The following is a 13,386-nucleotide window of genomic DNA, read 5'->3' as shown; positions in this document are numbered from 1 at the left end:
TCACAGTAAGAACTTTGCTGGGGAATTAATAAATCCACAAAATTACTATGGTATAAAGGTACGATAAGTAAGAAGTGCAGTGGGGGTGGGAAGGCACATACCAAGTCTGCCTAAGTCTTAACGTAAGTAGTAATACAAACCCAAGCCTTCCATTTTACCTTCTGAAGAGAGAACTATTGTCCAAGACTGAGGTGTTACAGAGTTAATGTTAGTTACTAAAGCAAAGTGACCAGAAGCAGATGATATATTCCTGAACCCCTTCTGGATATCTCAGTTAAAAGCCTCAGCTCCTAAGAAAATGCGTTTAATCATACATGCATAGAAGTTAGAACAGGAAAACTGCATAACAGCAGTTATTCTTACGTCTAACGATCAATAACTAAAACAGCAACGTGGTGGATTTTCTGCCAGTTCCAGTAGAATTTGTGGAATGTATAGCTTAAAAAACCATGTTGACTAGCTCTTTCTAACTTGTTATTACAGACTTTTGTATTTGTCCAAGCACACTAGAGTGGAAATTTATTTGATTTTCAAAATCCTTGTGTTTCTTTAAATGTAATCAAAACCAGGATGCTAGCTACAGATTGCTTGATGATGAAACTATGAAAAGTTTAATTCAGGAATAGAGCTACAGCTGTGCAATTTAATAATTTATTTAATGAGTCTTCCCTGTTGGAGATGTTCAAGAGATTCCCACACCAGCACTTTTCTTTGCAGTAGACAGGTCAAGAGAAGCTAATTCAACTTGAAATAGACAAGAAAGACATATTAGCGCAAACACACAAATTAGATACCAGGAAGTTGCCAGGACCATGGCTTTCACCTGAGACTGATAAATGAAATTTATACACAAAGCTGCAGACCTGCTGGTGAGGAAGGTAACCCAGTACTGCACAAAACTGCCACCAGGGAGCTGGCAGGCTGCCACTGTGATTCCCATACACACACACACACAAAATAAGGAGAAGAAAAAAAAAAAGCTACACACAAAAAACCCCCAATAACCAAAGCCAAAACTACAGAGGAGATGATGGGAACTACAGATCAGAAAGGTTGTCATCCATCCTTACTAAAGGCAGTAGGGGCTATAAAAATAAAGTCACTGTAGACAGGAATAAACGTGGTATGTTGGAAAAGATGTTGCATGCCTTCTGCAAAGAGAAACCCTGCCTCACCAACCCACCTCAGTCATCGGAGTGCATTAGTAAAGACAGAGAGAGGAGCTCCAGCAGACACAGTACAGTCCAATTTTGAAAAGAGCTTTTGACAAGGTTCCACACCAAAGGCTATCAAAGAAACTAAGTTGCCACAGGATGGGAGGAAAGAGTCTTACAAATAGAAAATTAATGAACAGGATACAAAAAGCAAGGTTTAATGGGCAGTTTTCAGGGCAGAGAATAGGCAGCTGAAAGGTCTCCTGCTGGGGGATTGGTGCTGGGACTGGCTTTATTCAGCACTTTCAATGACAACCTGAAGAGTAGGGCACGCAGTGAAATCTCACAGTTCATAGCTGACACTATACATTTTGGGTAGATACCAGACAGTAGCGAGGGAATGCCAAACAAAGTGATCTGGCAAAAAAGTGAGAGAGAAGATTAAGCGTAGGTAAGACTGTCGCCTTAAACTAAACCATGCCTACACAGAGCAGAGCTTGAGGTTGGCATTTACAAATCATTAAGCGATCCAAGACACATTGCTGACAGTTCTCCAAGCCCACTGTACAGCACCAGCTGACTGAAAAACACCACCAGGAATCCACCTTTTGACATTACTGATCAAAAATTGTGGAAGCCAAGAGGTACAGGGAACAAATGGACTACAAAACATGGCTAGGTTCACATGTTCTCCCCAAGTACTCCCCATCTACTGCCACTAGCTTTATTATTTTTATTTAAGAAAGAAGTGCAAGGATTATACAGAAGTATATAAATAATAAGAGACCAGGGTAGAAAACAGCCAGAGCATATTGACAGCATCCAGCACTCCTTGAAGGCATCAAAGGAGCTTGTGGGTGACATGGAGGGTTGCCCTAACTGGAGGCCAAGAAGACTAGAGAATGGAAACAGGCCCTCACAGGCACTAGAATCCATTGCTTGAGACAAAATACTAGACTATTATTAAACATTTGCAACCAAGACAAGGCAAAGGTGTTTAATATTCTCAATTGCAAATAACATTAAAAAAAATCACATTATTTCTTAACTGATACATGTTTATCCAAAAAATCAATCCTCTTCAGAAGCCATACTGCATGACACCACTGAGGAAAAAGTAACAATTTAAAAAGAAAAAGGAAGTAGGTATCTCCAGTGACCAAAAGAATATCTAACTGCACAGCCAATGATCAAAAGAATATCTAACTACACATAGATAGATAGTGGTTTTCAACCAATGAATCACAGGGCCCTGGAAGCCAGTAAGCTACTGACCTACTTCAGCTATTGTCCTTAAATCTAAGCTCACTAGCCAGTGGTCTGCACCTCCACCACAAATTAAGGTGTCTCTAAATCATACCCATTTGTAGATAAGACAGGAAAGTATAAGTGTGTGAAAAGCATAAATCATCATGATTCAGGAAATCAGCAAGTCAGTAACTCCCATTGATAGGTTAGTTTATCTGTCCAGCAGAGAACTGGATTCCTCCCCCTGGCAAATTAACACAGCTTTCTGGTTAAGCGCCTAGTATTACTCAATCAGAAAACACATAGACCAAAAAGATATACTAGATGGACTACTGGTGCACTCCAGCATAGGAACTTTGTACTAAGTAACTGAACATAAATCATAACTTTTGTGCAAAAGAGGTTTGTTCTTTCACCACTGTAAGCTGCAAGAGACAACTGACTGGCTGATACCCTCAATCTGTATTTCAATTGTTGAAATACTATTCTCAGCAGATACAGTCCAACATTCAAATTCACTATATTGCTTTGAATGTTGCTGGATTAGCTTGTAGCGTTGAAAAGCTACGGAAGCAGAAAGTGGAAAATATTCAATAGAACAGAAACTACAAACCACACAGGTTACAAATTGACAGAAGAAATGCTTTCTATTCAACAGATAGGTATACTCAGGTTGTAAAAAAAATTTATTTCAAATTTTTAATCAACTTAAAGAAGTGCTTGAATTGAATAAGACTTCCTTTCCATTGAATAAGATTTTAAATAATTCCCCATAGGAAATGGGAAGAGGCTTCCATAGAGGATGAAATTTTACAGACTTTCTTTTTCCTACTGTAACACTGTAGTAGCCACTGTTAGACACAACGTCCAGTAAAGCAATTACCAATATCATTGTAAACTGTTGCAAAATTACATGGCACACAGCTCTTCCACTCTCCCATCACAGCATTTATATCCCATAAAAGAACACTATAGGAATCACTGACTATGGAATGGTGATTATTAAATATAACAGCTAGTCTAAATTAGTCTGAAATTTAATAAAACAGACTACAGAATCATTTACAATATTTTTAGAAGTTGGTAAAAACAATTGTTGCGCCTTACAGGAGCTATTCACCCCAAATCGGTGCAGTAAGGCTACTTGTCAGCTTTCTCATGCCCTCATCAGCACTCAATGCTTCCTTCAACGAGCAAAAGAACTTTACAGTGTTGGAGACAGCAGCATTTCAGACTTACAGCCCATGTCCAAAAGCAAGACTCCCCTCATTCTTCCTTCTCTCTTTAGTCAGAGAAAGATTGCAGAGTGACATTATTTCAACAGCTCCTATGCATCTTCTGGTTTTCTCCGCAAGTTTTCCAGACTAACACTGAGAAGGAAGAATTTCAGGTGTAGCAGAGATGAGGGACGGCTTATGAAGTCTCTTCTCATTCCACTGCTTATTTATTTGACATCAAGAACAGTTTGTAAGGCCTGCGAGCCAGGTCATTAGAGAAATTTGCGCTTAAGCAATCCATCAGATGAGAGCCTGGTAATACACAACCCTGCTTTAAAGTGTTAGATTCAAACTATGTTATTATTTGCATAACTAACATACACCACATGTACAACACATTGCCACATATATAAGATGGTTTACAAATCACTTTTATACACAGCTTGTAACATCCAAACAAGGCTGATGGACAAGGAAATAAGAAGCAAAAGAAACCCAGAAACCCCAAATCTCCTCATAATTTACAGAAACACAACAGTTTTAGGCTGCAGGGGGAAAAAAAAAAAAACAAAAAAACCACACAACACAAAAACAACAAACCTACTGTTTAGGAACCCAAAAATTGAGAGAAGGAAACTTAACGGGTACAGCATACAGCTAAGGAAAAGCATGAACATTAACAACCAAATCAAAAGCAAAACTACAAGTTTTCATATGCCGGTTGAATTTCGTTAGCCCACTAGGATGCTGTGGAAAACCAAAACATTTCAGACATTAACATGAATAAAAGGAGGAAATTAATGTATATCAGACCTACCCATATAGGTGAAAAACGCTTTGTTATCTCTTATACTCTCCTTCTCACTGGCTCAGATGCGCAACAACACCCCAGGCTCTTTGTTACTGGCTCTGCTGAGAACACAAGGAGCACCAAACCAACCAAGGAACATTTTATTTGCTAAATGTTCATTTTATTTTTTTAGTTTTACCAAGTACTTAAAGTTAAAATAGCACCACAGATACCTCCAAATATCTCCCTTAAAGCTATAGATTTATCTAGATCTGATTACAAACTCATGTTAATCTTAATGGTACAATGAGTCAAGATATCATTCAACAGAATGAAATAAATGCTGCCTCTAAGATTTTTTCTTTACACAACTTTACAGACAAACATGATGACCACAACCCACAGCAGTCAAGTAGTAAAAAGCCCACTGGAAGTCATTTACAAAACTGTAATGTTGGATTAATTATGTGGCTGGTTTAGATACCAACATAGGCACGTACATAAGAACTTCAACAAAGGAGAGGAGTTTGAAACAAGCATAAAACAAGCAGCCTTGTGTAAGCACCAGAGACCACCAGCACAGGTTACCTACCATTCCTCACCAAGAAACTGGTCACTCCCTTCAGTGAACTACAGGTCAAACATAGAACTTCTAGGAAGAAGAATAGCTCGGTTTTTATTTCTGCAATTTGAAGATCAAGCTATTATGGATATATCCTTAAAGGATTAGTGAAGCGGGAAGTATAGAGAGGAAGAGATGAAATGTTATTGCTGCTGCAGAGAGGAAAAAAGCCAATTCAAGACTCCTTGTTTAACCCTTTTCACAGCACTTTGCATACTGCTAGTTCCCTTGGGTACCCAAACATAGTCATTTCCTATTGCTACATGTCCTTCTACACAGCAATAAAGAAGGATAATATAATCTGAAAGAAATCAAGAAAGTATTATATGAATGAATTGTCAAGGAAAGTTGACAGTAAATGTCTTTAAAACTACTTATAATGGTAGATTCTGAAACACTTTTGTGTCTTTAAGAAAGGAGCAAACAGTGAAAGCAAAAAAAAACCACCTGGATTTCCTTGGACAACATCCAAGCAGAAATTTAATAGGAAACAATACAGAAAACCATTTTTATAGAAAATACAAGTTTTACAAGTGTCCTGATCATTTTTAAATGTAGCAACTGTGAACAAAAACATCAGGGAACATTATGCATACAGGATACATGTCAGGGCACTTCCAGAATGGATTACATTACCTATCAGCAACTTACCTGGAAGTTCTGCACTGTTGAAAAAGGCAAAACAAAACCAAAACACACAAAACCCCCCATATCCTGCACCCTCCTCACTTACAAATCTGAGCAGTTATCATAAGTGCTTCTCTATGGTGACTCTTACGAGAAACTAAACTACTCTATAGTTCAAAACAACTTTGTTCTATAGGATCCAAGTGAATAATCTCAACAATGACTTCACACAATTTTAATAATTTACATTTTTTACAAAAAGCAGAGTTTCCAGAACTGCTGGAAATCTCACTTCCAGGCATAACTTATAAGTAATAGACTCTAATATGAAGTTTAAAACCATGAAGGTTCACAGAGTTATGTCTCAATAATATACTGAGAAAAAGTACACAATTACTTTTATGGAATGAACTGGGATTACAGCTAAAGCCACTAGAAACAAATCTGGATTTTCTAATGCTATTTTTATTTGAACTAGTGCAATGGAGTCTATTACTGCCTCAATGTTGACAGTATATTCAGGGGCTTTGGGGGGCTATTTTCACTGTAACTGCCATAACAGGAGCCAAAGCAGCCTCCTTAAAGTAAAAAAAAAACAAAACAAAAAACCCACCCCAATTTTGAAGAACCCCACCCTCATCCATCACTTAAAAGAAATGTACACCTTCAAGAATTACTAAGATCTGTCACTGTCTGAATAAAGATCTGCTACTACTATCACCTAGTTGTGTGTTACAGAAGTTAATTATTTTTGACAGTTTGGAGCAAGAAAGTTGAAACATATTTCATCTTTCCAACTGAGAACTCTGATGTTGCAATTAACAGTGCATTAAAATCTAATGTCTTCCAAAACTACTAGACCTGCTTAACATACATTTTGAACAAGTAGAAGAAAACAATCTTGAAACTGGCTTAGACATGATGTTTAATCACAATCCCAACAATTTTGATTCCTCAAAAACAAGAAACTGAGGTATCAAGCTGCTATGTGGCTCTGTGTTACTTCACAGCACAAGACTTTCAAAGATCACAGTGAATATCCTATTTGTGATGCAAAGACAAAATAATCTTACAAAACAAAGCAAGAAAAGCCTACAGCTCATAGTTTTGACACAATCACCTGAAAAAGTGATGTCATAATTGCATGTGTGTGAAGCTCTATCAAATACTTCCAAAGCTTGGAAGACTGAAGCAGTATTACTAACCTAGATTTTCTCTAAAACATTTGCAGATGATGCATTATCCACCCACATATGTTAACCTTAAATAGCAGCAGGGAGGAGAAGAGCCTTATAGTGTTAGAAGAGCAAGCAAAAGAAGTCTTTGGGGTGTGATCCAGTTTGTAACTGGGAAGAAGAAACAAACTGCTCAGTTTCTAGGCTATTCCTCATTTCCCATTCCTTGTCCTCCTTATGTGCACCTTGCCCGCCAAGGGAGACAGAAGACCTGTATGAGTACACGTAGGCTGTTCTTCCTGAGGACTTGAGAGCATTCCTTGAATAGATACAGCTCTCCCTCACATGCCTCTTCACACCTAAGGGAACCACCCTGCGTACTCAAAGTTCCCAAAAAGCTCTAAAGCAAAAATAGTTTTATCTAGATTTTTTTTTTTTCTGGACAGTGACCCATTCAAAGCCGGGACTATAGCAATGCCAGGTGACGCAACACTGACAGCTTTTGAGACTGACATTCTTTCTGAAAGATAAACTGAAACAGACTACACAAAAAAAACCTATTACTGAGAATTTTCTTAAGTCTCCCATAATGCCTCATAATACCATAAAAACCACACAATTTGTCATGGCGTTCATTCCTGGTAAGCTTCTTACAGAGAAATGCCAAGAGGTAAAATTCAGTGTCAGCCATTTACTATAAACTATATAGTCTTAAAGATGCATCGAACTCAATTTTTTAGTACAGATCAGGAGTGCACATGTAAAGCAAACTTCCATATTGTACCCACTGACTGTGTATCACAAAGCTGTCCTGGAGTGGACAGTGGATTTCTTTTGGATGGAACTGAACTGTAAGATGTAATACCAGGAGCACAAATAATAGCATACTTCAACACAAACAGGCATTGAGTCCACACAGCCAGCCTGGAATTAGTTCAACAAAAACAAACAAACAAACAAAAAATCCCTGAAATGCAAACAGTATGGACACCAATTCCTCAGCACCAAATATTGCGTTCTACAGACGCAACCCTGTCAGACCCTGCTACTTGCCAGGGTACACACAGCTCCTCTGTTCCAGCGTTCATGAAAGGATTCTATTAGCCCAATACACCCGGCTCATCTAGAGGGGTTGTGGCTTCCCGCAGCCAAAGAAATCTGAGTCCTTGGTTTTCACGTCTTGCACTTTCTTGGAGTTGCTGCCATACCAGTGTCTCACAAGCTGTAGGATCAAAATCAGGTTCTGTACACGCAGTCCTGACTTTATGCCGCAGCACAAATCTAGCAAACCCATCGTCTAGCAGTGACATGGATACAGTGCTCTTAGTTCTCTACAGTAAAGCCACATGAATGGACTAGAACCTGGTTCAAAATAAATATCATGTGCCACAAGGAAGGCATAAGCCAATAATGAAGAAAATATCTCTCTCAACATTTTTTGGGGGTTATATATTTATCCACAGTGTTGGCCAGCAAGTCCCACCCGTGTGTTAACTCTCCCTCAGGAACCTGAGCTCCCGGGGCCTCTTCTGCTACCTCAAAGAGAACTTGGAAAAACCTTGTGTTTGCTTTCATACACTCAACAGGCCTAGCAGAACTTTCAATACAAACCTGTTCCCTTATCTGATTACCAGTAGAAGCCAAAGCCTTATTCAGAAATTCCTTAGTCCTACCTGATACATAACATACTGCTCTGCACAGGCCAATTCTAGCAACACAGCTCATGCATTTTAACACATCTTCACAAACAAACATTTCCTAAAAACTTCTTGATCAGATCCCTTATCTCCAAGAACCATATCACAAAGTTTCAAAAGACATTCAGAGGCCTGCAGTGCCTTCCTTACTGGAAGCCAAAAAGAGTAGAGGAACAGGTAATTCCCTCGTAGCCATATACACAGTTATAATCAAAAGCATCTTTTGGCAAGTAGATTCACAGGTTCAATTGATGCCAAGTTGATTCATCCAGAGCATATCATATTTATGCAGGCATCAGCTATTGAAAGCTGCAAGACAATAAAATTAACTTGATCAGTTCATCTGTCCACCATACAGGCTTGTAGCTTCCCAGATCTTCCTGGAATTCTTCCAGAAACTTGACATCACATTTGCATGTTCTTATTCTCAGGTAACAGGGTAATTCTATTACTGAGCCTGCATAGCTTCTGGTTTAATTCTGCTGCTTCATCTGAGTTTTTAGATGAATACTCTTTGGTCCGGATCCCTTTGTCAGTTTGAAACTGGCTATAGTGAAGTGATTACTGAAATGATTATGACATCTGATCTGTCAAGAGTTTATGATTCTATTTTCTTCATTTGGACACAGCTTCAGTAACCACTTGGGGGATGTGGAAATGTAATTTTTTCTCAAGCCAAAGATTATCTTATCTCCCCATTCTGTTAGGTCAAACTTCTTGAGAGCAGTTTTAGATGAGCAATTCAAGTTAATCACATCATCAATTTAAGAACAATCAAAGAAACGGCATGGTGGAGCAATTCACAAATTGTCCAGAATAGCAACACTAACAACATAACAATGCAAAACTTCTTACACATGCTACCTTACTGTTAGATACAATGGATTAACAAATAGATAGATTGTGTCCTTGTATAAATAACAGATACTTTGTAATCTAGGTGCTCAGCCCTAACACTTGGTGGTTGGACAAAATTATTTCCAGAGGTCATCCTTCCAACCTCAACCATTCTGTGAGCATCTCTAGATTTCTCAGGCAACCCCTCCTTGAAGTCAAGCACTAAGGACAGTTACGCTAACAGCAAGACAGCCACAATCTCACTCGTCTGTCGTTCCACGTTCACAACAAAAATGGCCCACATTAGACCATCTTCTATCTCAGTCTCAGATCCTGGAAAATACTACAGCAGCTTCAGACCTAACACCTTGCAAGTGCTGCATGACTGTTACCAGACAATGCCAGGAGGCTTCCACCAGGCCCTCAAAAAGACAAAACACAAAACCCTCACTCCTGCAAGCACAGACTAGCAACAAAACCCATCATTTCTCTCCAATCTCAGTGAAAAAATTCAACAGCCAGAGGCTTCATCAAAGCATGCTACAGAGCTACAGGACTTCCCACAATGCCTTCTGCACCTTGTCAGCTGAGGTCAACATCAGCTTCTGACATTGCATATGAGGTTCAACAGGCAGCTAGTAAGTACCACAATTCTCCCATCAAAACCCAAGCTGCTTTAATGCCTTAAGGAAGCATTGGAGTCATTCCCTACATGTTTTCAAAACACAAGATGACATGTTTAGAAAAAAATCTGGCAGCCCTTATATACTACTGTTAACAAACATGGTTGAGCATCTGTATCTCAGATGCAGAAGTTGCATCCTGCACAAGGGAGATGTACACGAAGGATGAAGGGATTATCAGGACATGACACAAGGCAATCAACACCAAGATGAATATGGAAGGAGGGGAGGAGGGGAAAACAAATTTTGATGGACAAAAGATTATGAAACAATCCAAAGGCATGGCCACAAAGGCTACTGTCACCCACATTCTATCCGTCTTGTGCTAAAATGCCAAAAAAACCACCTGAGCACAGGGAATAAAACCACTATCACCAGAACTACAAAAAGTTAATCACAGCATTCTAGTCAAAGGCATCCCAACTAGAATAACAGCAACATACAAAATGACCAGTAAGCCCCATTAAGCCATAGTTTTAAAAAAATCACAGAAAACCTGAAGAAACATGCATACAGCACATAGAGACATTATGGTAAAAGGCAGCTTTGTGTTAAGGCATCCCAGGTAGGACACAGCACACCTGAGATTTTTGCACTTCCCTTGACCCCATTAAAAGACCAGTTACCCTTCTCACACAGTCACTTAAAACGGCTGCAGCTACCTAGTGAGTCACTGCAAGTCAGAACCCTACTTCAGCATCTTGTTTGAAGTTTCAGGTACAGGTCAGAGCTGGAGAAGCAAGCAGCAGGAACAAAGGATACAGTGTGGAAGAACCTGTAAACCTACACAGCATCTTCCAATGCTTACAAATTTCTACTGAAGCTCAACTTCAATATTGTATACTCTATTACTGTACTCACAGGTATACTCTGCTGCATGTGCAAAGCATCTAATACTATTTACACTTCAATTCACAGCTATAATGACATTACATGTGACTAGCATATACTTGTAACTAACAAAACTTCCTTTCACTTGTGTTGCACTTTCACCAATTTTTTCCTGTTCACACGTTGTAAGTGATTGAAGTTGTCCATTAAGATAAGAAGTGCGAACTAGCAGAATATTTGTTTGCTAAAAGTAAAATTACATTTTGCTAAACTTCTTGTGCAAGGTACAGATTCATCCCTAGAAAAAAGGGCTGTGGAAGATATTAACAGAGTTGCATATCAGATCTGAACATCGCTAATTGAAACAAACAAAATTTTGTATCCCTACATTATCTAACAGTAAAATTGCTTTTGAGGAGTTAAAACCTATATTTTTAGGCTCATGAAAGTGAAACTTGGGTAACAGTGTTTGCCGTGCTGTACATATGATGGTATTCCACAGTATTTGGATGCTTAAGAAACAGATGAAACTGACTCAGAATCCCCTAATTATCATTAACAACGCAACCGGTAGTTTCCAAAACAGGACGCTTACATATTGCAGACACCTCCCCTCTCTTTGTAGGCATGGCCCTAATTAAATGCACCTGAAAATACAGCTATTATTCTCAAAAACTACAAGAACTACATCAGAATAAACTTTAAGGTTGTCAGGGAGGCCATTTGAATAGTGGGATCACCCACCAGAATGTCGAGGTGCTAGGAGACGAGCAAAGAACAAAATGTTTTTTGAGGACTCTGGGTCAATTAACCGATTATAAAGAACTGCATATTTAATTATTGAGGAGAGGAATACTGACTGGAAGAAAGACAAAAAGAAGATTGCCAAGATGCATGAAGAGAGATCAAGCAAAATCACACACACAGCAGAGCATCTAGAGATGAGGAAGGCCATCAAGTGGGAGCCAGGACGAGTGATACAAGCTGAAGATGCCAAATGGCAGCGAAACCAGCAACCACATCTAAAATATACGCAAGAAAGATGGGATAAAAGCATTTGGAACTTGACTACATGTGCATGAAAATTAACTGAAGGTGCATAATAAATGCTTTAAGATAATCTTAAGTGTTACCTAGCAAACAGAGGTGAAAACCAGGCACAATAACCAAGATACATGGAAAGTAAACAAATAATCTACAAGCCATTACCATGGCAAAGGGTCACAGTCTACCACATGCCATGTGTGAGAGAAAACAGGAGCTGCAACACATGGCAAGGCACAGTCTCAAGAAGATAAGGAACAAGCAGCTACGCAGAATGAGGGAAAGATGAGAACAGCCGAACCCAGGATATATATGGGAAGTGGGAGAAGCCCACAAGCTACTTTTGTCTAGTGTAGATGCGTTTGGAGAAAGAGAGACACATTCAAAAAAGCAACAGGCAGTAGGAACACACAAAGGTACAGTGGCAGAGGGAGGGCTGATTTACGGTGGGGCCAGAAGGACAAAAAAAAAATAGAACTTGACGGAGAGAGGAGCCTCTGCGGAGGGAATGAGGAGGAGGCTGGGGAAGGGACAGGAGCCGGGGCACGGCGGGGCGGGCCCGGACTCCGGCGACAGAGCGGGGCAGCGGCAGGCGTGCCAGGGCTGGCGGCGGATGACAGCGCCAGGCCAGAAGGCAAGGGGCCGGCGGCGTGCCCGGCGCCCGTGTGCCGCGGGGAGCAGGCGGGCGGCGGCAGCGCGGGGGGGCGGAGGAGGGAGGGAGCCAGACAGCCATGTTCGGCGGAGGCAGGGACGGCGGTAACAGGCGAGGCCCGTGCCCGCGGGCAAGGACCGGGGCAGGGGGCGGCGGAGCGGGCGCGCCTCAAGGCGGGCGGCGGCGCCCGGCCCCTCGCTCACCTGCTGCACCCCCAGGAAGTCGTAGAAGTTCCGCGGCACCTCCTCCACCAGGTCGAAGAGCTCCAGGTCGCCGCTGTCCCAGGCGCGGGCGCGGGGTGCCACCAGCGCCAGCAGCGCCAGGAGCAGCGGCTGCAGCAGCCGGAGGCGCGGCGGGGCCCGCGGCCGGCCCATGACCCCCGCCCCGGCGGCGGCGGCGGCGGCAGCAGCAGCAGCTGCAGCTGCAGCAGCGAGGACGTGGCCGGGGAGGTACCGCTAAGGCCGCGCACACCCCGGCGACGGCTCCGCACTGAGGGGAAAGGAGACAGGCCCGGCCCCGCCGGCAGCCGGTCCCAGGGAGGAGGGGGCGGGGGGAGCGCTCTCCGCATTGGCCAATCGCCGCCTCCGCAGCTGTGACGTCAGGTACCCCGGCAACCGCCGGCGCTCGCGCAGTCGAGGGGCCGCGGGGGGGAAGGGCGAAGGCGGGGGTGTCCTCGCGGGCTGGGTGTGCGCGGGGCAGTGGCGCGAGCTCTCTGCCTCCGCCGCCAGCGGCCGCCCCTCAGCCCGGAGCGGCGGGTGCTGAGGGGCCGCGGCCGCTGCCCCGGGCCCCGTCGGTCGCCGAGACCGGCC

The 13,386-nt window shown here is 42.0% G+C and overlaps 1 protein-coding gene across 1 annotated transcript in view; it reads right to left on the bottom strand.

Annotated features, from left to right (window-relative positions):
- DNAJC1 (DnaJ heat shock protein family (Hsp40) member C1) overlaps positions 1 to 13,127 on the bottom strand; it is a 116,172-nt gene extending 103,045 nt beyond the window's left edge. The window contains exon 1 of the mRNA XM_063324678.1: positions 12,781 to 13,127. Within this exon, the coding sequence (XP_063180748.1) occupies positions 12,781 to 12,951 (171 nt within the window). The 5' untranslated portion in view covers positions 12,952 to 13,127. The remainder of the gene's footprint in view (positions 1 to 12,780) is intronic.
- Positions 13,128 to 13,386: the final 259 nt, after the last annotated feature.

The sequence above is a fragment of the Chroicocephalus ridibundus genome, chromosome 2 (assembly GCF_963924245.1).
Source record: "Chroicocephalus ridibundus chromosome 2, bChrRid1.1, whole genome shotgun sequence".
In the NCBI taxonomy this organism is placed as follows: Eukaryota; Metazoa; Chordata; class Aves; order Charadriiformes; family Laridae; genus Chroicocephalus; species Chroicocephalus ridibundus.
Note: the sequence above shows the minus strand (reverse complement) of the source record. Positions and strands in the feature narration are given on the sequence as shown.